Source organism: Mesoplodon mirus (assembly GCF_964341445.2).
Source record: "Mesoplodon mirus genome assembly, chromosome: 1".
Taxonomy (NCBI): Eukaryota; Metazoa; Chordata; class Mammalia; order Artiodactyla; family Ziphiidae; genus Mesoplodon; species Mesoplodon mirus.
The window spans coordinates 23,569,605-23,590,782 of record NC_138976.1 but is presented as its reverse complement, the minus strand read 5'-3'; the positions used below and the strand labels follow the sequence as shown (position 1 = coordinate 23,590,782).

Below are 21,178 nucleotides of genomic sequence, written 5' to 3'. Positions count from 1 at the left end.
CAGAAACCGGAAACTGTGTGGTGACGCTCGCTATGGCTGAGGCGGCGGCTGTCGTTGAGGAATCCCTGGCGGGCTACAGGGCTCGGGCGGCGCGTGCGGTGCTAGAGCAAGTGGTGCTCCCGGGTGAGGAGCTGCTGCTGCCTGAACAGGAGGACGGAGAAGGCCCAGGAGGTACAGGGGAGCGACCGCTGCGCCTGAACGCCGGGGCGCGCTCCCGGGGGCGCGTGGTGTGCGGCCCGGGCTTGCGGCGCTGCGGCGACCGGCTGCTGGTCACCAAGTGCGGCCGCCTCCGTCACAAGGAGCCCGGCAGTGGCAACGGCGGTGGCATTTACTGGGTGGACTCGCAGCAGAAGCGGGTGAGCTGGGACTCCAGAGGAGTTGTACGGCCGGGAGAGGGCTGGGAATACTCTTCGGAAGAAGCACGGAAGGGGCCCTGGAGCCCTCCTCTGTTAAGGCTAGCCAAGAGCCGCCGTAGTCCTGTGCTTACCTCTGCACCTCCTTTAGAGGTACCGTGAACAACTGGAACGTGGCCCGAGACGGGCGACCAGGAGAGAAAGGAGTCTGGGAATCTTGGGGATAAGGGCTGTGAGACATGGTTATTGTCTTCAAAACCCCATAGGTCAGGGAGCAGAAGACTTGTCTTTCGGGGTCCCAAAGAGCCAGGCTTAATTAATAGATGTCACAGAGAGCTCAATTTCTCTTAGAATAAATAAGAACTCTCACATAGGAAAAAATTGTCTGACAATGGAATGGCCTTCCTTGGTTGGAAGGACCCCGTGTCACTGGACTCATATGCAAACAGAAGCTAGGGAGTTTCTGATAAGAATACAGAAGAGGTAGGTGATAGTGACTTAAATGAACAGACTGTTAGAAGCTGGAACTCCGAGAGTTTATCATGTGATTGTTTTTCTTTTACTGAAAGTGACATAATCAAGTTTGTTGTAAGATTTTTATCGATTTATAAACATGGATTTCAAAATATTTTCTAAATATTTACAATGACAAACATAAAGTAACCACTAAGGACTTGCTGAAGATGTCTTAAAAATGATTGTCATTTGTGGTTGTGCTCTCATTGTGTTTTCTTTTGTAGTATGTCCCAGTGAAAGGAGACCATGTGATTGGCATAGTGACAGCTAAGTCTGGAGATATATTCAAAGTGGATGTTGGAGGGAGTGAGCCAGCTTCTTTGTCTTACTTGTCATTTGAAGGTGCAACTAAAAGAAACAGACCAAATGTGCAGGTAATGACAGGACCTTTGGTTTCAAAAGTAAGAGAAATATCCGTTCCCTAAACACTCAAATATCCAGAAGGCTACCGGAATGATCCTGTTTCCCTAGTTGTATAGGATGATCTCGAAGGATCTGTGTAATCACCTCAGGCTTCAAGAGTTCCTTCAGATGCTCCAGCTCTGGGACCAGAACCACATACTTATTTTACATTTGCTATGTTGTTGGATGTTTTCATCTCTACTGAGCTGGAAGGTTATATGTGTTCTGTTATGTTATGTCCATATACACCAGACAAGGAAGTAAGCCATAGGCTCAGAGAGGAGGGAGAGAAGAGTGGTGGAAATTGCCATATCAGCCATCCATCTATCTTGGATGTGGGTCCCAGGACTGGCATTTCACAGCTTCAGTCACATCACTGTTTGCCAACAATCCCTTTTTGCAGCCGACAGAGGAGCAGTCTTGTTACCTCAAGTTTCAATTTGGGCTTTTCAGGTAGCATGGCCATACTCTTCCTGTCCATCCAAGCAAGCCAGAAATTTGGTGGTTTCTTTGCCCTTTCTCACTCATCTCTCTTGTGTCTTTAGTTGCTTTATCTTACTGATCCTTTTTGAGTTTCTCTGATCTTCCACATCCACCCCTTTATTTCCACTTTGCAAGTTCAGGCCTTAGCTATCCCTTGATTGGATTTAGTCACTGACCTCCTTAGTAAAGCCTGCCTGTACACTTTTGCCCCACCTTTTAAGAGCTGACAGCCTCACACAACCCTTTCTCAAAAAAAAAAAAAAAGTTCTTCAAAGCCTACATGTTTCCTTGGCATTATGCTCCAGAGGTCTTCCCTCATCTGTAATTATATCCTCCATGTGGCCCTGCCTGAACCACACCAAACTATTTAAGAGCACTACTGAATTCATAATTTCCTGCCCTTGTACCTTTGCTCATGCGGTTTCTTCTGCTTGGATTACTCTTTCCCCTTCTTAGCCTGTGGAATACATGCTTATCTTTCAAGACCCAGGCTGAGCACCACCACCTCCATAAAAACATCACTAATTTTCAGTCACTTTTCTTATTTACTAGATTCAGCCTTGAATGAAGTTTGTTGTTTATATGTACATCCCTACTGCTCTCCAAAACCAAATGCTTCTAAAGGCAGAGAATGTTTTGTTCCTCTAGTTCTTTGTGGGACTAACAATGCTAGGTACTTAACAGAACAAGTTTACTCTCCCATTTCCTTAGTTTTGTCATTTTGAAGTTCAACTCTTTGAGGTTTTTAAAGTAAAATTTTTTATTTATTTATTTATTTATATTTATTTTTGGCTACGTTGGGTCTTCATTGACGCTTGCAGGCTTTCTAGTTATGGCGAGTGGGGGCTACTCTTCGTTGTGGTGTGCAGGCTTCTCATTGCGGTGGCTTCTCTTGCTGCAGAGCACGGGCTCTAGGCGCGCGGGCTTCAGTAGTTGTGGCACGCGGGCTCTAGAGCACAGGCTCAGTAGTTGTGGTGCATGGGCTTAGTTGCTCCGTGGCATGTGGGATCTTCCCAGACCAGGGCTTGAACGCATGTCCCCTGCATTGGCAGGTGGATTCTTAACCACTGCACCACCAGGGAAGCCCCTAAAGTAAATCTTGCATGGAGAAATGTCACTGAATTACCAATGTTCCATTTTGCTTTGAATAATTTGCATGCCAGGGGTTTCTGTAATTCTTTAAAGCAGTGCTGTGTAATAGAATTTTTTGTGATGCTGCTAATGTTTTACATATGCACTGACTATTATGGTAGCCATTAGCCACACATGGCTGCTGAGCATTTGAAATGTGGCTAATGCAACTGAGAAAGTGAATTTTAAATATATAGTTTTAATTAATTTAAATGTAAGTTTACATAACTACATGTGGGTAGTGGCTACTATATTTTACAGTGTAACCCCAGAGGGTATTCTCTGGCTTTTTTTTTGTTTTTAAATCAATTATTTATTTATTTATTTTTGGTTGCGTTGGGTCTTCGTTGCTGTGCGCCGGCTTTCTCTAGTTGCAGCGAGCGGGGGCTACGCTTCGTTGCGCTTTGTGGGCTTCTCATTGCGGTTGCTTCTCTTGTTGCGGAGCACGGGCTCTAGGCTCGCGGGCTTCAATAGTTATGGCACAGGGGTTCTAGAGCGCAGGCTCAGTAGTTGTAGCACATGGGCTTAGGTGCTCCGCGGCATGTAGGATCTTCCTGGCCCAGGGCTCAAACCCATGTCCCCTGCATTGGCAGGCGGATTCTTAACCACTGTGTCACCAGGGAAGTCCTATTCTCTGGCTTTGAGATGGCTCCCAGTCTGGGGATTTTTTTGGTGGGGTAAGGGTGGGGGTACATACGTTAATTTTGCCTTCTTTTAAGGCACAACTCCAGAGTGACTGTGAGAATCCTGAAGCGTAGTCAGTCATTTAGCCACAGAACTGCAGGTGGCTGGCGTTGCTGCCTATGGAAAAGAACCAACAGCGGCACCTACAGCATGGTTTGCTGAGAGGAAATGAGCCGGTTTTTAATTATCATTGTAGGTTGGAGATCTCATCTATGGCCAGTTTGTGGTTGCTAATAAAGACATGGAGCCAGAGATGGTCTGTATTGACAGCTGTGGACGAGCCAATGGCATGGGTGTGATTGGACAGGATGGTCTGCTTTTTAAAGTGACTTTGGGCTTAATTAGAAGGTAAGTCCTGATGCCTTCTGGCTTGCCTGTTGTCTTTTATATTATACCTTCTTAGAAAGCTGACTTATCTGTGGGATTTAGGTTCTTCATAACAATGGCTATAGCTCCTCAAAGTTAAAAATCAGTATCCATTTCAGCACAGTTGTAAACTTATGCATTTAGTCCCATCCTCTCAATGTGAATACATCAAATTCCGATGTATTTGGCGTTATAGTTTCTGTGTTGATACGGAGTCTGGATTTCTCTGCTGGAAGGTTGGTTGTTCCTTACAGCTGATATACTGAGACCAAATGTGAAAACTGGCCTTCCCCCACTTCTTAGTCACTTGTATACAGGTGCAATTTACTATTGTACAAAATCATCAGATTTCTCTCATAATGGAAGCCAAATGAAGGTAGGCTGACATGATCCTCAAGCTTATACAGACATTCACAGAAAGCTCCTTCTTTTCTGTCCTGGTAGATTTAATAGTTCTCAGAAGCAGACTCTCTTTGTTAAGTTTAGACCTTTACCTACCCAAAGCTATGCCCTATTAAAGGGCTTTACTCCTAGAGCCACTGAGGTTCAGAGCTATCTTGCATATCTCTTTGCTACTTATTCTGCAGATCTGCAGAATTAGTTCAAGACATTAAAGAAGTATGTTATTAACCAAGCAGCACCTTTATGTTTTGCAAGAGTCAACACTTTAAGTATTGAATTTAATACCAAGGAATAACTTACATGGTCAGGAAAACAAGGTTAAAGTGTTCTCTTAGCACCACAGACAATAAAAAAGCTACAGTTTGAAAGTCTAGAATTAAGGTGCTCTGACAATGTGGAGGAAGAACTTTATACGTTTTTTGTAAAGTTGGTGACATAGGGAGTTTGATTTCTTTGGAGAGGATAGTCCACTGTTGTGACCTGTGGTAAGCTTCTTGGAAGAAAGAGGGCAGCAGATGTTGTCATGTGCCTTGTTCTTGGGATGATGCTGGTGAAGCTCTGAATGACTGGAGAACTGCTCAGAAAAGGAGACTTCTAAAGGAAAATCAGGTCACACCCTGCCACTTTATTGTTTCATTTTCTTTCTCTTCCTCACCAGGCTGCTAGCTCCAGACTGTGAAATCCTACAAGAAGTGGGAAAACTCTACCCACTGGAGATAGTATTTGGAATGAATGGAAGAATATGGGTTAAGGCAAAAACCATTCAGCAGACTTTGATTTTGGCAAACATTTTAGAAGCTTGTGAACACATGACAGCAGATCAAAGAAAACAGATCTTCTCCAGATTGGCAGAAAGTTGATCTATGTGGGCTTTTTTATGGGTCAGTTGAGCCAAGAGACTCTGGGTTTCCCTGGGGGGAATGTTTCTCAGATGAACCTCTCCCCATTAAATCTTCAGAAGACAAGATGTCTTACTAGAGTCCTAAATAAAATATTTTTATTAAAAAGTTACTGGCTGCCACTCATGTTCTTGTGGGTGAGACAAATCATTATAAAGTAATGATGTAGTTTTTTGTATTTTACAATAAAGTTTACGAAAAGTTACTATTATGGTTTATTTGATGTTAACTCCCTTAGTTTTGCTAGAGTGCAGCTTCTGTAATAAACTGGAAGTGAGCATTAAAATAACAGGTATTTTCTAATGATAGTAAAACATGTTCACCAAAGAAAATGTAGACTACGTAGAAAATATAAAGCAAACAAAAACCACCTGTAATCCTATTGTTTAATGGGTGAGTATGTAACAGCTAACAATTATTGTGTGCTTACCATGTTATCAAGTATTGTTCCAAAAATGTTCTGCATGGATTAATTCATTTAGTCTTAGTAACTGCAAAGACACTTAACCTCCCAGTTGAAGAAACTGAGGCACAGACTTTAACTTGGCCTACATTCTCAACTACTATTTGTGAATGTATATTTTTCAAATTAGAACTACAGGATTATACTTTATATACTACTTTGTTATATACTTTGCTTCAAACAACATTTAATATATTTCTTTCATGACTGCTATTAAAAATTCAATAGTTGTACAATATTTCATTTTCACGTTATAGGATATTTTGGACATGTCTAGTTTTTTGTTGTTCTGTAGATAATACAATGATTAGGATCTCTGATTCCAAGTCTAGCCAAATCTTAACTTTGTTAGGATCATTTCCAGGAAGCCAAACAAAAAACTACCTGCCTGGGTTTTGAAAAAATAATAGAGGTTTGTGATGGAGAGGAAATTTGCATTTTAAGCAAAGCCTTTAAAGGTGAAAATGAAGCCTGACAGATGATCCAGGTCAGTGGTTCTGGGGTCAGAGACCTCCCTGAGAATATATATGATAAGAGTTACAGACCCTGAAGCCTATCTATAGGAGGTCCCTTTTGGATGACAGAGATTATAGAACTCATTCAGTATGTTGATAAAGACCAAGCAGCATTATGTATTCCTAAAGATGTTTCCTGAAGACTGGGCCATTTTAAAGTAGTAAACTGATATAATTTATCAAGTGATCATAGCTCTTGAGGGAATAAATTGTGAAGGGGAGGGGACAGCACAGAAGTAACCTTTTGGCTCTTTTGAGATATAGAATACATTTTCTGGATTTGCTAGCAGCTTAGTTATCAAGTTTACTAACCCAAACTGGCCAGAGTAACTGAAGCAACTCTACCTGACTAGGACATGAGAAAAGGTCACTGAGATTTAGGTTACCTAACATGCTTGTGTCAGATGCAATGTATTTTCTGGCTTTCTTCAAGTTAGACTTATCAATACTGTGTTTTTGCTTCTCATTTTGACCTGTTAATCACAACTATATATGAAGAATCTAGTTTGTACAAGGCTCAGAAGGATACAAAGATACTCCCACAAATTGTTAGGAGGCTACTTGTTCAGAAGAGAGAAGCCCTCCACACTCATACTCAGAATAGGGGAGACAGAGTAGGAGCCATAGATGGAAAAAAGTGCTATGGGGGGCTTAAAGCAGGGCTAGGTTAGGAAAGGCTGATCCTGCAAAGCCTATGTACAACATATTACTTGAGTTGGGGAAAATCAGCATGATCGAGATGGCTGGAGAAAGTCATACCACTTTATGATGCCCGTGTAGTGAAAATTAGACTCAATAGTATAATACCTACTTGATTATTTAAGCTGTCTCTAAAGAGTAGGTATTTCACAAATAGATGTACAGAACATGAATGAACACATCCAAAGCCATGTAGTTTTAGGGCTAATTCATTATTATGTAAACTTTTTAGTCAACACGTATCTGGGCACTTCCTATGAGCCAGGCACTATGGGAGATACAAAAGAGCATAAAATATGGTCACTGTTAGTAACTCCTATCCCAGTGAAGAGCCAAGATGTCAAGTAAAGGCAAATGAGTACCACCACCATCCTCTGATCTGTTCTTTGGTCAAGGCAACTCCAGCAACTTCACCTCCTGCACCTGCAATCTTAGGCTGTCCATCATTCCACTGAGTTCTGAAGAGTATAGCCTTTTCTGGAACAAACTCCTTTCTTCAATGCTTCAGGCCAGTTTTGAGTCTCAAAGTAAGTGGACAGGATATCAAACACTGTTAGAAAGGTAAACAGAAAACATAGTGACCATACAGAAGAAAAAGAGAACTAGTAAATGACTAATGAGGAAAAAAGTGTTCTGGAATATTTTATTCAACAATCTTACTCTACCACACATGGTACTAGATCCTGGGGAGACAGAGGCAAAGACACAGGCCCTGCTTACCTACAAGGACCTCAGCCTACACTGAGAGATACAGGCCTGTGAATGGACAATGCTGCAACAGAGAGAAACACAGTACAGTGGGAACAAAACAGGCCCTGACGTGGCCTGGGATGTGGAGGGGAGCAGCCAAGATGCCTGTGAACTGAATCCTGAAGGACAAATAGGAATTCACTGTTCAATGATAGATTGAAGGCATGGCATTCTAGGACAAGGGAATAATTTCAACTATCTTTAACATAGTTGGGAACCAGGAAGAAAATGAAAACTGCCTCTGAGAGGCCAGAATACGTGTCACAAAGTACATACGATAAAGTCCAAGCACATCAGTCACAGGGGAGACTGCTTCAAGGGCCGTTTATACTGAAACACAACGCAAAGAAGCAGCAGCAGAACTAATACATGTTAAGCATGGGCCATGTGAGCAGTACCTTGATTGATGGCCAGTATCTCTGAATGATAGTTTTTCCCATTCTGGCATCTGACCATGTATTCCTGGATTGGTAAGCGAGCAGTCTTGACAGAGTGTTCTTGGGCCTTTTGAAATGTCACCTTCTGTAAATCACAAATATTTTTCTTATAAAAATAATACACAAAGATAGTCTTATTGTAATATGCAGAGCAAACTGTAAGAATCCTCATGTACCACCATCCCAATTTCCATCTGTAATTAAATGGTAAGTGTATTAAAATTAAGTAGCCTATAGTAGAATGGGAGAAAATGTAGATAAGGAAAAATGGCTTGTGCAGCAACACCTCACTTACTTGGGATTCATTTATCTGCTGGCTTCCACTCACTACTACTTACAACCATGAAGGAAATAAGTAAAAAGAGGCACATCTGCAGCCACAATCTGCATCCAAAAATCCAAGCCGTCTAATCAATGAGAGGAGAACACTCCTGGCCCTAACTCAGTAAGACCCAATTCTGGACCTCTGGAGTTTTCAGTCATAGCCAATTGGTAGCAGCAAATGAGAAATAAGGGAGACAGGATTCGAGTCAGGTATACCACCAGCAACAAGACAGCGTTAAGGTATGACAGCGTATAGTCCAATGAAAAGGCAAGGCTCTGAAAACTACAAAAAGAAGGCAGAACTCAAAAAATCCAACAATCTGAGGCCATTTAGTGTCAGTACAGTAACTAATGTCCCTTTAAAGATGTCCCTGAGTCATGGACTGAAGTTTAAATTATACTCACTACCTTGTAAGAAGCTCTGGGAAGGTCATCTACTTATTTGTGATTTCGGGATTAAAGGTTTAGATTACTGAGAAAATTAGCATACTCAGGTTTGGAAGGGACCTCGGTAGTTAACTATTCCACTCCAAGCACCCACCCAATGTTTGTCTATCCTCTACGAACTTTCTCCCAGGTGGCCTCTGGCTTTAAATGGACAACCCTTGTGACAGGGAGTTCATGCATCCTGGGGTAACCCATTTCAATTTTGATAGTAGCAGTTAACAGGAAATCTTCTTGATATTGAGGCAAATTTTCTATTTTCCCTGAGACTTCCAGTCATCTGTCCTAGTTCTGTTCCCCCAGGGCCACACCAGGCAAGTAAAATGGCCCTTCCACAGGACAGCCATTCAGACACTTGAAGGCAGGGATCATGCCCTATGAATCCTCTCATCTCCAGACTGACAACCTCAGTTCTGTTGACTTTTCCTTGACTATAATTTAGTTTTGAGTCCCTTCATTATTCAGGTCAACCTCTTCTGAACTTGTTCTAGCTTGTCAATGTCTTTTCATTTACTGGCCCATATTGACTGGCCACTGTATGGTCTAACCAACTGGAACAGTGTGAAGCAGGCCTAGCACCTTCTTTGTTCTGACACTGGACTACCTGCCTCTCAGATTCACATGAAACACAATTCCAAAAGAGGACGTCCAAAAATGTTTTAAGTGATGCAATTCAGATGGGATAAAGGTACAGCTACTCAAAGGACTTCTTTGAAGGATAACACTCCTTTGCATATATGAGCTATGATTATGTTTTAAGTCTATTCCTTTATAATCACTTTGAACTGAAGTACAGAATTCAAAGTTAGTAGGAAACTTGGATGCTGCCCTGAAGGAGTTTATAGTCTAGTTTCTGTTCTTTGAACATTTAAAGATAAAATGACTCCCCTTGAAGAAATCTTCTTCTTAGCATATTTCTGTGAAGAAGCCAAACTCTTAAGTAACAACTAAACACATCTTTGTGCCAGTTATTTTCAGTTTAAATGTTGGTGGAAAATAAAGAGGACAGTGTGTTAAATTTGCGCATCTATAGATCATACACTGCTCACTGGCCCTCTAGAATTGTCTGCTTCAAAAAAGGGGATGTCACTCTGCTGTGGAAGACTGTATCTGGTTGTTATGTCTCTTTAATCTCTTTTAACCTTAAATAGCCCCCATGACTATTTCAGTTTTCATTACATTGACTTTTTTTGAAAGTCTGGTCCAGGTGTCTTGTAGAATGTCTCACATCCTGGATCTGTTTATGATTAAATTCAGTTTAAACATTTTCTAATAAGAATACTTCACAGGTGAGATTCCATCACATCAGGAGGCACATGTCACTACTGGTGATTCTAAGTTTGATCATTTGTTAAGATGGTGACCTCCAGATCACTTTATTGTAATGGTACTCTTTTGTGGGCTGGTACTTCGAGACCACTTGGAATAGTCAGTTCCCTCACAACCTTTCGTTCAGTCAATTCCCTGAATCAATGACTACACTGAGAGTGACAAAATGATGATTTCTCAATTCTATTATGCATTTCTCATTTATTAACTGGCATTCTTTAGAGCTCTCTCCTCCCCCCACCTCCTGCCCATTTTTTAGATTATCACTATGGAGTCATGGAACTCTTTTTTAGAATAAATGCAATTCAGTTAAGTATCATTTGTGTCAAATATGTGTATGTATCTCATATATAAATGAAAAAATACACTCACATATATGAAAAAAATATATATATAAAATATACCCATAAACACATACTTGTGTGATCACAGACTATATCAAGAGGGATACACAAGAAAAGCACGGTTGCCTCATGCAGCAGGTACTAGGTGACAAGGATGAGAGGTAGACTTACTTTTCACTGTGCTCCTTTTTATACATTTTAACCATTATATCATTATTTATTAACTATGCAATATGCTAAATATTAAAAAATTATCTCAACAAATATTTGTATAATAGAAACATATTTCAAAACTCCAATTATTCCAATAAAATTCCAATTCAACAAAAGAAATCTGGACGGTCCTACTAAGGTAGAGATTATGGGATGAGACTCTGTCAACAGGGAAGATGGCCTAAGAAGGAACAAACTGCTCCTTCACAAAGAACAAACAGCTGGTAAGAATGCTGAGTCAGGGCTTCCCTGGTGGCGCAGTGGTTGAGAGTCTGCCTGCCAATGCAGGGGACACGGGTTCGAGCCCTGGTCTGGGATGATCCCACATGCCGCGGAGCAACTGGGCCCGTGAGCCACAATTACTGAGCCTGCGCGTCTGGAGCCTGTGCTCCGCAACAAGAGAGGCCGCGATAGTGAGAGGCCCGCGCACCGCGATGAAGAGTGGCCCCCGCTTGCCACAACTAGAGAAAGCCCTCACGCAGAAACGAAGACCCAACACAGCCATAAATAAATTAATTAATTTTAAAAAAATATTTAAAAATAAAAGAATGCTGAGTCAAAGCTTCCTTGGTCAAGATCAGAGTCATCTTTGCAGAACTGAAGAGAGGAGAGAAGAAAGGAGTTCAATAATGGTTATTTATGTAATTACCAAATACTTCCCATTCCAGTCCCTGACTGGATTCTGTCAGGTCAGTGCTGCTGACACTGCTGATGAGAAGAGAGGGAAGTTGGCAAGTAGGAGGGCCAACCTAGGCAGAATAGGCTCCTACTTCCTATTGCCTCTGAGTTTTTAGGCCTTTTGGCCTAAGATTATGACAGGGCAAGGATTTCTTTCTCTAAAAGAAAGCGCCACTTTTCAAAATGCAGTTGTCAGGCCTAAAATGTACACCTACCTTCTGAATGCTTTCGTCCACAAGTCCACCAAGGATGTAAACTTTGTTTAGATCAACATCTTCAAGAGCTAATGAAAAAATGAAGGCCACTGAGGTCAATCTGTTTTATAATTTCTAAATCCAAAGACTGTAAAAGGAAAGAATTATTAATGATAAAAGTAGAAATTTAATGAAATAGAAAACAAAAGATAGATTTGCTAATTAGATTTGCTAATTCCCTGAAAAGATCAATTAAATGTCAATTAATTAGACATATCTAATCAGATATGCAGACTCAAATCACCATTAGGATTCAGAAAGGAGGCAAAATGTCAAAGGAAGGTAAAATTGAAGAGAATACTGAGATCAACTTACTACCATAAAATTGAAAATTATGCAAAATAGATGATTTTCTGGGGAAAAAATATTTATCTAACATCAATCTGAGAAGGGTCAATGTGAGGAGGTGATGAGGAAAACTCACGAGGGTTACCAGGTAACTCACAAGCTCCGGCTGAGGATGGAGACCCTAAATCTGTGCAGCTGTGTGCACATGGCAGGACAAATATGAAGCATTCAGTGAGGTCTCTGTCCATAAGAGGTGTGCAATTAACGTCCATTCCTTTTTTTTCTTGGATACACCTTGGGTGGCTTTAACAAACTCTGACCCCAGGAATAATGAAATAAAGGGCTGGATGCAATGTGCTACATGAATGCATGCAGTAAAGTACATACCATGTTCTGAGTCAGGAGTCAGGTACACAAGGGTTTCCAGAGGAAATAAACTAAAGCAGTCTTCTTCTGTTATGTCTAGCTGAAAAATGTAAACAATCCAATGTAGTGTGAACTAGGTTAAGACACAGCCCACGCTGCAGCAACTAGTTACAGGGCATGTAGTTTCTATCAGGCATGGCTCCGGGTACATCAAGAGGATACATGTCTGACAACCTGTTCTCAGAAAGTGCTCAGTTGGGTAGCGGAAGTAGAAAGGTACAGACATTCGACCCTACAAAATGAGACAGAAAGTGGTATGAGGCCCTAAGAGACATACTGGGAGCATGCCCCAGGACTACAGAGAGGGAATGACAACACCTGGGACAATGTTCTAGCAAAGGGAATGCTGGAACTGGGTTTCTGAAGAGGTGAGATTGACACACGTACAAAAGGAAGAAGTATTCAAAGTGGAGGGAATCACCTAAGAAAAGCATGAAGACAGGAAAGCAAGGGGACTGAACTATGTGGCTCTTAGAGTGGATCTGTTTGGCTCACATACAGGAATCATAAAACACATACAGAAAAGTAAAGCTGGGAATGGCTGTGTTACAGGAGGGATCGTTAAGGTAACAGCAACCATGACTAATTGTGCAGCACCACACAGGGCGCTTTTCACACTCGGTGCAGCAGAGGACCTCTCTGGAAAAGGCCACACTACCCAGTCTCAGCTACATAATGCAAACACACAAGCGCACTTTTAGTGGCACTTCTTAGGCACTGATCTGGATTCTTGCCTGTATATCAATCACTACATTTAAGAGGTCCTAGGGAAAGTATTGAAAAGTAACTTAGTACTCCCTAAAACTCATCTTAAATCCATATTACTTCCAAAAGGATTCTCTCTCTTTCCCCCAAAATTCATGTTCCCTAATTCTGCACTACTAAGAACAAGAAAGGAATCATGGCATGTCCCTAAAACATTCCTGGTACATAGTCTAGCATACAATACACTGGATACAAAATACAGCCCGAGATACTGGTAATATTAGTTTGCCAATGCAGAGGAAGGATGAAAATTTTAAAACATAAGAACTGATGAGAGGTTCTAAATTTTTAAAGATTGTAATAGTGAAAACATATAACATATACACATAAACATATTTTTTTACATTGAAATGTGAAAAAGTAAAAAAAAATTTACTATTACCCCCTCCAACCTACTTTTCAGATGACAATCCAAATAATATGCAAAATGAGGCTTACCAGATAACTAGAAAATCCATCATTCATCCTCAAACACTCTTCATACAGGGGACTGTCTGTGGTGAATCCAGTGAGGCAGATCCAAAATGGCCTGTCAGCTTTTTTATTTGAACCATACAACCTTCGGATCTGTCCAGCCAGCCTACTTAATTCCTTCGAAAAAGTAAGGATAATTTATGGTAGGAACATGCCCACTCTTTCTAAATTCATTATCAACAAATGGTTACTCAGTAAGTTCACTGAATACTACTCTGGGAAAGCTCATGAATTCAATGGCCCTTTTACTCCAGGAGTGAGTACATGCATGTATGCACGTGTGTTACATCCCATGGTATCACACCTTATAGATGAAAGTTAAGGTAATGATACTAGCCCAGAAAACCAAGACCTCTCCCTCCTTCTGGATCTGCTGATATATATGTATATATAAATATATACATATATATATGTAAAATTTTTCTTTTAGCTTCTACCTAAAATCTTACCATGTGGGCTTCCCTGGTGGCACAGTGGTTACGAATCCGCCTGCCAATGCAGGGGACATGGGTTCAAGCCCTGGTCAGGGAAGATCCCACATGCCATGGAGCAACTAAGCCCGTGCGCCACAACTACTGAGCCTGCGCTCTAGATCCTGTGAGCCACAACTACTGAATCCCAGGCCTAGAGCCCGTGTTCCGCAACAAGAGAAGCCACTGCAATGAGAAGCCGCGCACTGCAATGAAGAGTAGCCCCCACTCACTGCAACTAGAGAAAGCCCGTGCCCAGCAACAAAGACCCAATGCAGCCAAAAATAAATAAATAAAATAAATAAATTTATATATAAAAAAAAATCTTACCATGTGATGGTTACTGTTTATCAAAAAGAGATTAGATTACTGTGCAGACGTTTGTATACTCCATCAATTAAACTTGGCACCTTCTCCCTAACTTCAGGAGCTGTCATAGGTTTGGAAGTTTTAACTTTCCATTCTGATTTATTAGAGATATCACCCGTATAGAAAGGTAGTTTCACAATCTGGCCTGATTTGGTTCAGTACAGGGAAAAAAAAAAAAAAAAGCTTTGGATTTGATTTAATCTGATATCTCAATTAATATAAACATTAGAAAATTCTTAGTTGACCTTTTCAGAGGGCTATAGTTAGAGGTTCCATGGAAGAAACCCAGATCCTAATTTCTCTGAAAAACATGCAAACACTAGCATGTATAACAGGGACGTTGGAAAACACAGATTTCTTTTGTGGTGTAAGGCCTAAAATCAAGGCCCAATATTGTGTGCCGCTTTGATATCTGGTGAAAATGAGAGGCCTTGAATGGCCTAACTGCAAGCTCCCTTCCCAATTCTGCTCCCATGGATAAGGTTCACTAGCTAAACAATTTTTTTTTTTTTATCAAAGGGATTCCTTTGATAAAGGGTTCCTGCTATCCCTGAGTAATGGGTTTCAATTCTCTGCCAGCCCATGGAATTATTACAGCAAACCAATCACATCTTCCTGTAGGAATCTAATTTCTTGATACTACAAAACTTACCCCCCACGGCCCCTGGTTGTTCATTCTGTTCCCGAGTGCCATCCCATGTGGCCCTGCATGATGTCCAGTGTCATCCTCCCCTCGGGCTGAGTATATGTGACCAATAAACTGCTATCGATATTATCTGTCCAGTGTCGAGTGTTGTGTGTTCAGCCATCCCCAGAATCACAGGGTGAAAAATCCCTCCTTCACCGACAGGGTAAATGGCGGCTTTTTAAAACACACACACTGTAGAAAGACCTCCCACCAGGTAATCTCCCCACAACATGCAACCAGGCAAATATTCCTCTCCCCGGCAGAAGGCCAAAGATTTCATCTCTGGAGAATTAAACCTGAAAGGCTCCATCTAGACTGGGGATACCATAAGCAAAGAGGAAAAGGCAGTGGGCTCAAAACAGAAGATAAAGGAAAAAATTTTAAACTAAACCATATGTCTATTCTCTTCCTGATTCTTTACAACAGCCATCTCAGAACTTAGTAGCCATGTGTAGAAAACTAAACACATTTGCTGGTTTACCAGAGAATCATAGAAGCTGGAGCTGGTCATGTTCTTTGTGAAAGCTGTTCCCACCTGGACCTCCCTCAGGTGAGCAGGAATTCAAAGTTCATTGGATGTTTTACCTTCTTAGACATGTGGTGGGTCATACTCAAATCGATACAGAGTCTTGGTCCTGAGTGTTTGGCTTCCAAAAGTCTTTCCTTGGTTAAGGATCTCAGAAAACGTTTGCTGTGCTGGGGGTAGATGCCTAGAGTAGAAATATCAGAAAGGAATAAACATGGAAAAACTGAAAAATGTTATTCAGTAAGAAATAAATCTCCCCAGCCAGGTGAGTAGTTTTTGCATATGAAGAGAAACTGGAAGCTCATGCAAGGTATTCATTCATTAGGCAATTTAGGTATAGCAGAACGGTGAAATGAGTGCTCTGGAGCACACTGCTGGATATAAGAGTTCAGTTTGTTCATTTATTACCTATATGATCTTGGGCATGTTATTTAATTTCTTTGAGCTTCAATCCCTTCACCTAGAAAATGAGGATCATAAAAGTACTTACCCTTATGGTAATCCATGTAAAATTCTCAGCACTGAACCTTGCACACAGTACTGAATAAACATTGGCTGTTGCTGGTATCATTCTTTCTGCTTCTGAGCTTATAAACACATACATGCACTAGACCACTTATATTTGAAAGGCAGCCTCAAATGTTGCTCTCTTTGATACTTTGATTCCCAACAAAATAGGCTAATAGGCCCTATCTCCCAGATGTTTGTTTTACTTAAAAACACTATCCCTACTCTCCTAGGTACAGGTAGATACCAGTTTGCTAAGAAATAAATATAATTACACCAGCAATCTGATTTATTGTTACCTGAATTTTCTACACGGTTGGCTTTTCTTCTTTCTTTCTCTTGTTTTCTTTTACTCTTCTTTGCTGCAACTATCTTTTCCCAGTGTCTCTGTTTTCTTTGGACATTTTTCTTATGTTATCCAGAAAACAAAATTGTTTGAGAACTTCATAAGCACCAAAAAGGAAAATGAATATTAGAAATAGTTACTTAATTATTTTTTATATTTAAAGTTAGGAGAGAAAAAGGGTATTAGTCTTAAAAACAAAAATGGAAGGGAAAAGATATGGGAACATATGTATATGTATAATTGATTCACTTTGTTATAAAGCAGAAACGAACACACCATTGTAAAGCAATTATACTCCAATAAAGATGTTAAAAAAAAAAAGGACTAGATTGTGTTTAGAGAAAGCAGAACCCCAGAAAAGAGATGTGACATGCCCAAGGTCACAGTAAATTTATTAGGGACAGGGTTGAGATTTCCTGACCCTTCTGAGGTGTACAAAAATTCCCCTTAACTTTACTTACTTTTTCTATGACTCAAATGGAACTGAAACCTTAAACCAGGAAACTCATCCCTGGGAATACACCTAACTCATTCCCAGTCTTTTTCTTTTTTTACCAATATCTATCCTTAGAACAGGGGTCTCTGGAACATTCCGTCATCTCAAAGCCCATGACCATAAACAATCCACTCCACTCACCGAGTGCCACACTGCATTGCTTGTAGGCAGGGTCATCTCCTCTCGATGCTCACATTCCACGTCAATCTGTAGAAGCTGGAAGCTTTCAGAGATGCCATCTTCACCTGTGTCCTCTAGGGTGACTTCTTGCTCCTGCAGCACGTGTGACTCTGTTTTCTGAGCGCTCCCTTCTAACTTCCAGTCCATGTGCTTAGTCCTCTGTCCTTTTCACCCAGATTAGGAAAAGGCACAATTATGTGAGACATTACATTATTTAACTTGCAGAGGTATTTCCCTATATCCAAATGACAAACAGGGTTACTGCGTTACTGAAGGAGTAGAAGTGTGTAAAATACTAACACAGATTAACTGAACTGAGAAAAGCATGTGTGTCTTCTAGAGAAATAAGCCAGCACAGAAACCTTTCAGCAGTAAGGAAGCCAAATTCACTTCTTAGAAGACAAGCACAACTCCTGACAACCCCAAGAAATCAATGATTATTCACTGCTGCAGTGACACAGATAATGAGTTCATTTACTGTATTCTTTGAAATGCATGTATGAGTTGAGGGCAAGACAGAGATGGCAAAATCCACCTATCCCATTATGTTTCTGTTTATTTTCAAAACCATTCCTTTAGCAAATATTTACTGAGCACCTACTCTATGCAAAGTCCTGTACTAGAAACATCCTGGGAGGTTTAGAGCTAGCCAAAAATTATGGTAAAGAGCGGCCTAAAACCAACCAAGAATTCTAGGTTGCACAAATTCCCTCCCCCAACTCAGTATCATTGCAGCAGAAAGCCACAGTCATAGTGGAAACGGCTAATATCCATCAAAGTGCCAAGGCAGAAAAATATGAAGAACCATTGTTACAACACACTTAACTAATGTAATAATTTCCAAGTGGTGTTAAAAATCCTTGAGGAAGATATGACTAAGAAGTGTTCTAGTCTACAGCTAAGTGTCACAAAGAATGGTATAACCATTGCTCATGGCTGCTCCTCTGAGCCTAGTGTGCTACCTACATATTAGGAAAAGTGTATCGTTGAAAAATAAATCTATGTAATATGATCCATGCACATGGTAAAAAGACTTAGTTGTAAGAAAAGTAATGATCAGGGCTTCCCTGGTGGCGCAGCGGTTGAGGGTCCACCTGCCGATGCAGGGGACATGGGTTCGTGCCCCGGTGCGGGAGGATCCCACATGCCGCGGAGCAGCTGGGCCCGTGAACCATGGCCGCTGAGCCTGAGCGTCCGGAGCCTGTGCTCCGCAGCGGGAGAGGCCGCAGCAGTGAGAGGCCCGCGTACGGCAAAAAAAAAAAAAAAAAAAAAAAAAAAAGTAATGATCAATTCTCTGACCCCTTCCACCTCTGGGGGGGGGCGGCGGCAACGCTTGTTAACCAGGTGTTTTTAGTTCTGGTAATTTACTCCTTAACCTGAAATCATATGCTTACACCATTACTTCCTGATTCATCAACTTTCCCTATGAAACACTAAAATTCAAGTCACTTTAATTAGCCCCTTTTATTTTTAGCTCTTCTCTTAGTTACCTTGACCTTTAAATTCTTTTGAGGTATAATTTATACACAATAAAATGCCAAGATTTTAAAGGGTGTAGCTCAACAAGTTTGTGGGTCGGGAGGGATGGTGGGGGGAGGTTTGAAGGGGTTGGAAGTGAGGGATGGGAATATACAAGCTCAATGAGTTTTTGACAAGTGCGTAGGGCCTGTATTACCCACACCCCATCAAGATACAGAACATTTCCATCACTCCAGAAAGTTCCCTTCCATCTGCACTTTCCAAGTCAATCTCCATCCCATTCTCACTGCTTTCCAAACGCAATCATTGCTCTTTTTTCTATAACCATAGATTAGCTGTGCCTTATGGTATTTAAATGGACTCAAATAGTGTGTACTCTTTTGAACTTGGCATCTTGCCTCACAACTTGTTTTTGAGATTCATATATATTGCTTCATGTATCAGTAGCTTGTTCCTTTTTATTGCTGAGCAGTATTCCACATATGAATATACCACAATTTGTTTATTCTCCTGTTGATAGACATTTGAGATTTTTCCAGTTTATGGCTTTTACGAATAAAGCGGCCAAGAAATTCTCATACAAACGTTTTTGTGGACATATGTTTTCGTATCTGTTGGCTAAGTACTAACAGAATTGCTGGGTCATAGGATGGGTGCTATTTAACTCGTAAGAAACTGCCATCAATTTCCCAGAATGATTGTAACATTACACACTGCTGCAGTCAGCAGTCTGTGAGAGTTCCAGCTGGTCTGCATCATCCCCAACATTTGCTGTTGTCAGGGTTCTTAATTTTAACCATTTTTGTGTAGTGGAACCTCACTGTTTTAATTTGCATTTGTTTGATTATTAATGATATTGAGCTTTTTTTCATGCAACTTATTGGTAATTCATGATATATCTCTGTGAGATACCTGTTCAAGTTGATGACATTGAAATTAAAATGGAGTAACGGTTCAGGAATACAAAAATGGGGATGGGTGGCCATTGAAGATCTGGTCTCAGGCACATCTGCATCACTGAGAACTTGAACTTTCTCTGAACTGTACCACACCCAAGGACACCATCAGTCATACTCAGAACAACACCGGCCAGCTGCAATATTACGGTCTCAAGGTCTCCCCTTGTAACTATGCAACCATTTCAGACCCCAACCAATCCTTACTTAATAAGCACCCTTACTTCTTGCCAGCTCCAATTATAATTCTTGATAAATAGCTCATGTAACTAACTGTAACCTTGAAGTTTTTGCCTTTATAAGCTTGCCCCATTTTGTAGCCTGGAGGAACACAATTCAAGTGCTTCTTGAATCTGTGTCTCCCATGCTATAGTCCTCAATGTGGCTAGAATAAAACTCTCTTCTATTCCTATTATAGACTGTTTACTGATTATTTGTCTGGACACTTACAATGGCCTATATTGATAAATTAATGATCATCCACTGTTCTCTGCACTATCTGGTCTACTTGCTGTTGCTGTTCCTTAAACATACCAAGGATATTCCCACCTTAGGGCCTTTGCACTTGCTGGTCTTTCTACCTCAATCCTCTTCCCCTAGATAATTATATGACTACCTTCCCCACTTCATTCAGATTCTCATTATCCAACATGGCACACGTTTTACTTATTTTTTTTGTCTGAACTTTCCCCTTCCTATAATGTAAGCAAGTGTTCTGTTTGCTTCGTTCACTACATCCTCAGTGCCTGGCAACGGGCTTCGTACATAACAGACGCTCCATAAAGACTTGCTGAATTAATAAATCCTCCACTCCACCATCTCTGCGTTGACAGAGGCCTCAGAACTTTTTTCTAACCCAAGTCCCACCTGATGAGCATATCCCTGGGCGCGAAGTGATGGAGGCTTCTCTCATCTCCTCATTCTAAGTTTTAGCCACCAAAGCCGGCTCCACTCCTCGGTCACCTTCAGCACTAGAACACCCTGACCCCAATCTCGAGTGTACCCCGCGTGCAGGCCCAGTCTGGTCCATAAGCTGCGAGTACGACGAGAAGCAGGAAGGAAGAGCGCCAAGAAGGTGGGGGACATGAGGCCACACGACTGCTGGGCGGGCGCCTGCTCCCCAGGCGTCTGCCCTGCCCGCGAACGAGGCAACACTCCCAGGACGGACCCCCAGCCCCCAACCCTGCCGGCAACGAGGCCCCGGCGTACCTGAACCCGCCACCTCACGCAGCAGCAGAGAACCCCACCAAGCCCCGCCTCCGACGTCATTTCCGGTTCCTGCCCCTCTCCGAGTAGCATTCTGGGAGTTGTCGTTTTCAGCCTAGCGGCTGTGTGTTCCGCGAAGACTTGGGCTTCGGCTGCCGTGCCCACGGTAGTACTAAGGAGCTGCGTCCCGCCAGAAGGTTTCCTCGCATGTTAGCTGGGCATACAATCCCAGCCGCTCGCCGACCGCACAGGGCTGCTGCAGGTGACAGGCGCTTTGATGGCTGTCAAGGGCTGGACACGGCGAAGGTGGGCTGAA

General features: G+C 41.6%; 2 protein-coding genes across 3 annotated transcripts; one reads left to right on the top strand and one right to left on the bottom strand.

The window, feature by feature from the left end:
- Nucleotides 1-19: 19 nt before the first annotated feature.
- On the top strand, nt 20-5,344 carry EXOSC3 (exosome component 3). The gene is made up of 4 exons (XM_082644992.1): nt 20-356; nt 1,094-1,243; nt 3,766-3,917; nt 4,996-5,344. The coding sequence occupies exons 1-4, from the start codon at nt 33-35 to the stop codon at nt 5,195-5,197; spliced, it is 828 nt and encodes a 275-aa protein (XP_082501118.1). The 5' UTR covers nt 20-32; the 3' UTR covers nt 5,198-5,344.
- A 116-nt stretch (nt 5,345-5,460) lies between these two features.
- Nucleotides 5,461-20,915, bottom strand: TRMT10B (tRNA methyltransferase 10B). 2 transcript variants are annotated; one of them, XM_082644307.1, is made up of 9 exons: nt 20,866-20,915; nt 17,183-17,385; nt 16,499-16,607; nt 15,752-15,876; nt 13,604-13,756; nt 12,362-12,440; nt 11,648-11,715; nt 8,062-8,185; nt 5,461-7,463 (listed from the first exon to the last, which is right to left on the bottom strand). In XM_082644307.1, exons 2-9 carry the CDS (start codon nt 17,366-17,368, stop codon nt 7,357-7,359), a joined length of 951 nt encoding a protein of 316 aa, XP_082500433.1. In that variant the 5' UTR covers nt 17,369-17,385; nt 20,866-20,915; the 3' UTR covers nt 5,461-7,356. The 2 variants fall into 2 exon arrangements, with proteins under 2 accessions (XP_082500433.1, XP_082500432.1); XM_082644306.1 differs by lacking the exon at nt 20,866-20,915 and adding an exon at nt 20,524-20,790.
- Between the last annotated feature and the right edge of the window lie 263 nt (nt 20,916-21,178).

Coding starts and splice junctions, on each gene's coding strand:
- EXOSC3 (XM_082644992.1), top strand. CDS start 33: ATGGCTGAGGCGGCGGCTGTCGTTGAGGAATCCCTGGCGGGCTACAGG. Junction 357..1,093: donor TGGACTCGCAGCAGAAGCGG/GTGAGCTGGGAC, acceptor TTTCTTTTGTAG/TATGTCCCAGTGAAAGGAGA. Junction 3,918..4,995: donor ACTTTGGGCTTAATTAGAAG/GTAAGTCCTGAT, acceptor CTTCCTCACCAG/GCTGCTAGCTCCAGACTGTG.
- TRMT10B (XM_082644306.1), bottom strand. CDS start 20,569: ATGAGAGAAGCCTCCATCACTTCGCGCCCAGGGATATGCTCATCAG. Junction 17,386..20,523: donor CCCAGGGATATGCTCATCAG/GTGGGACTTGGG, acceptor CTGGGTGAAAAG/GACAGAGGACTAAGCACATG. Junction 7,464..8,061: donor GATACTGGCCATCAATCAAG/GTACTGCTCACA, acceptor CCTTTCTAACAG/TGTTTGATATCCTGTCCACT.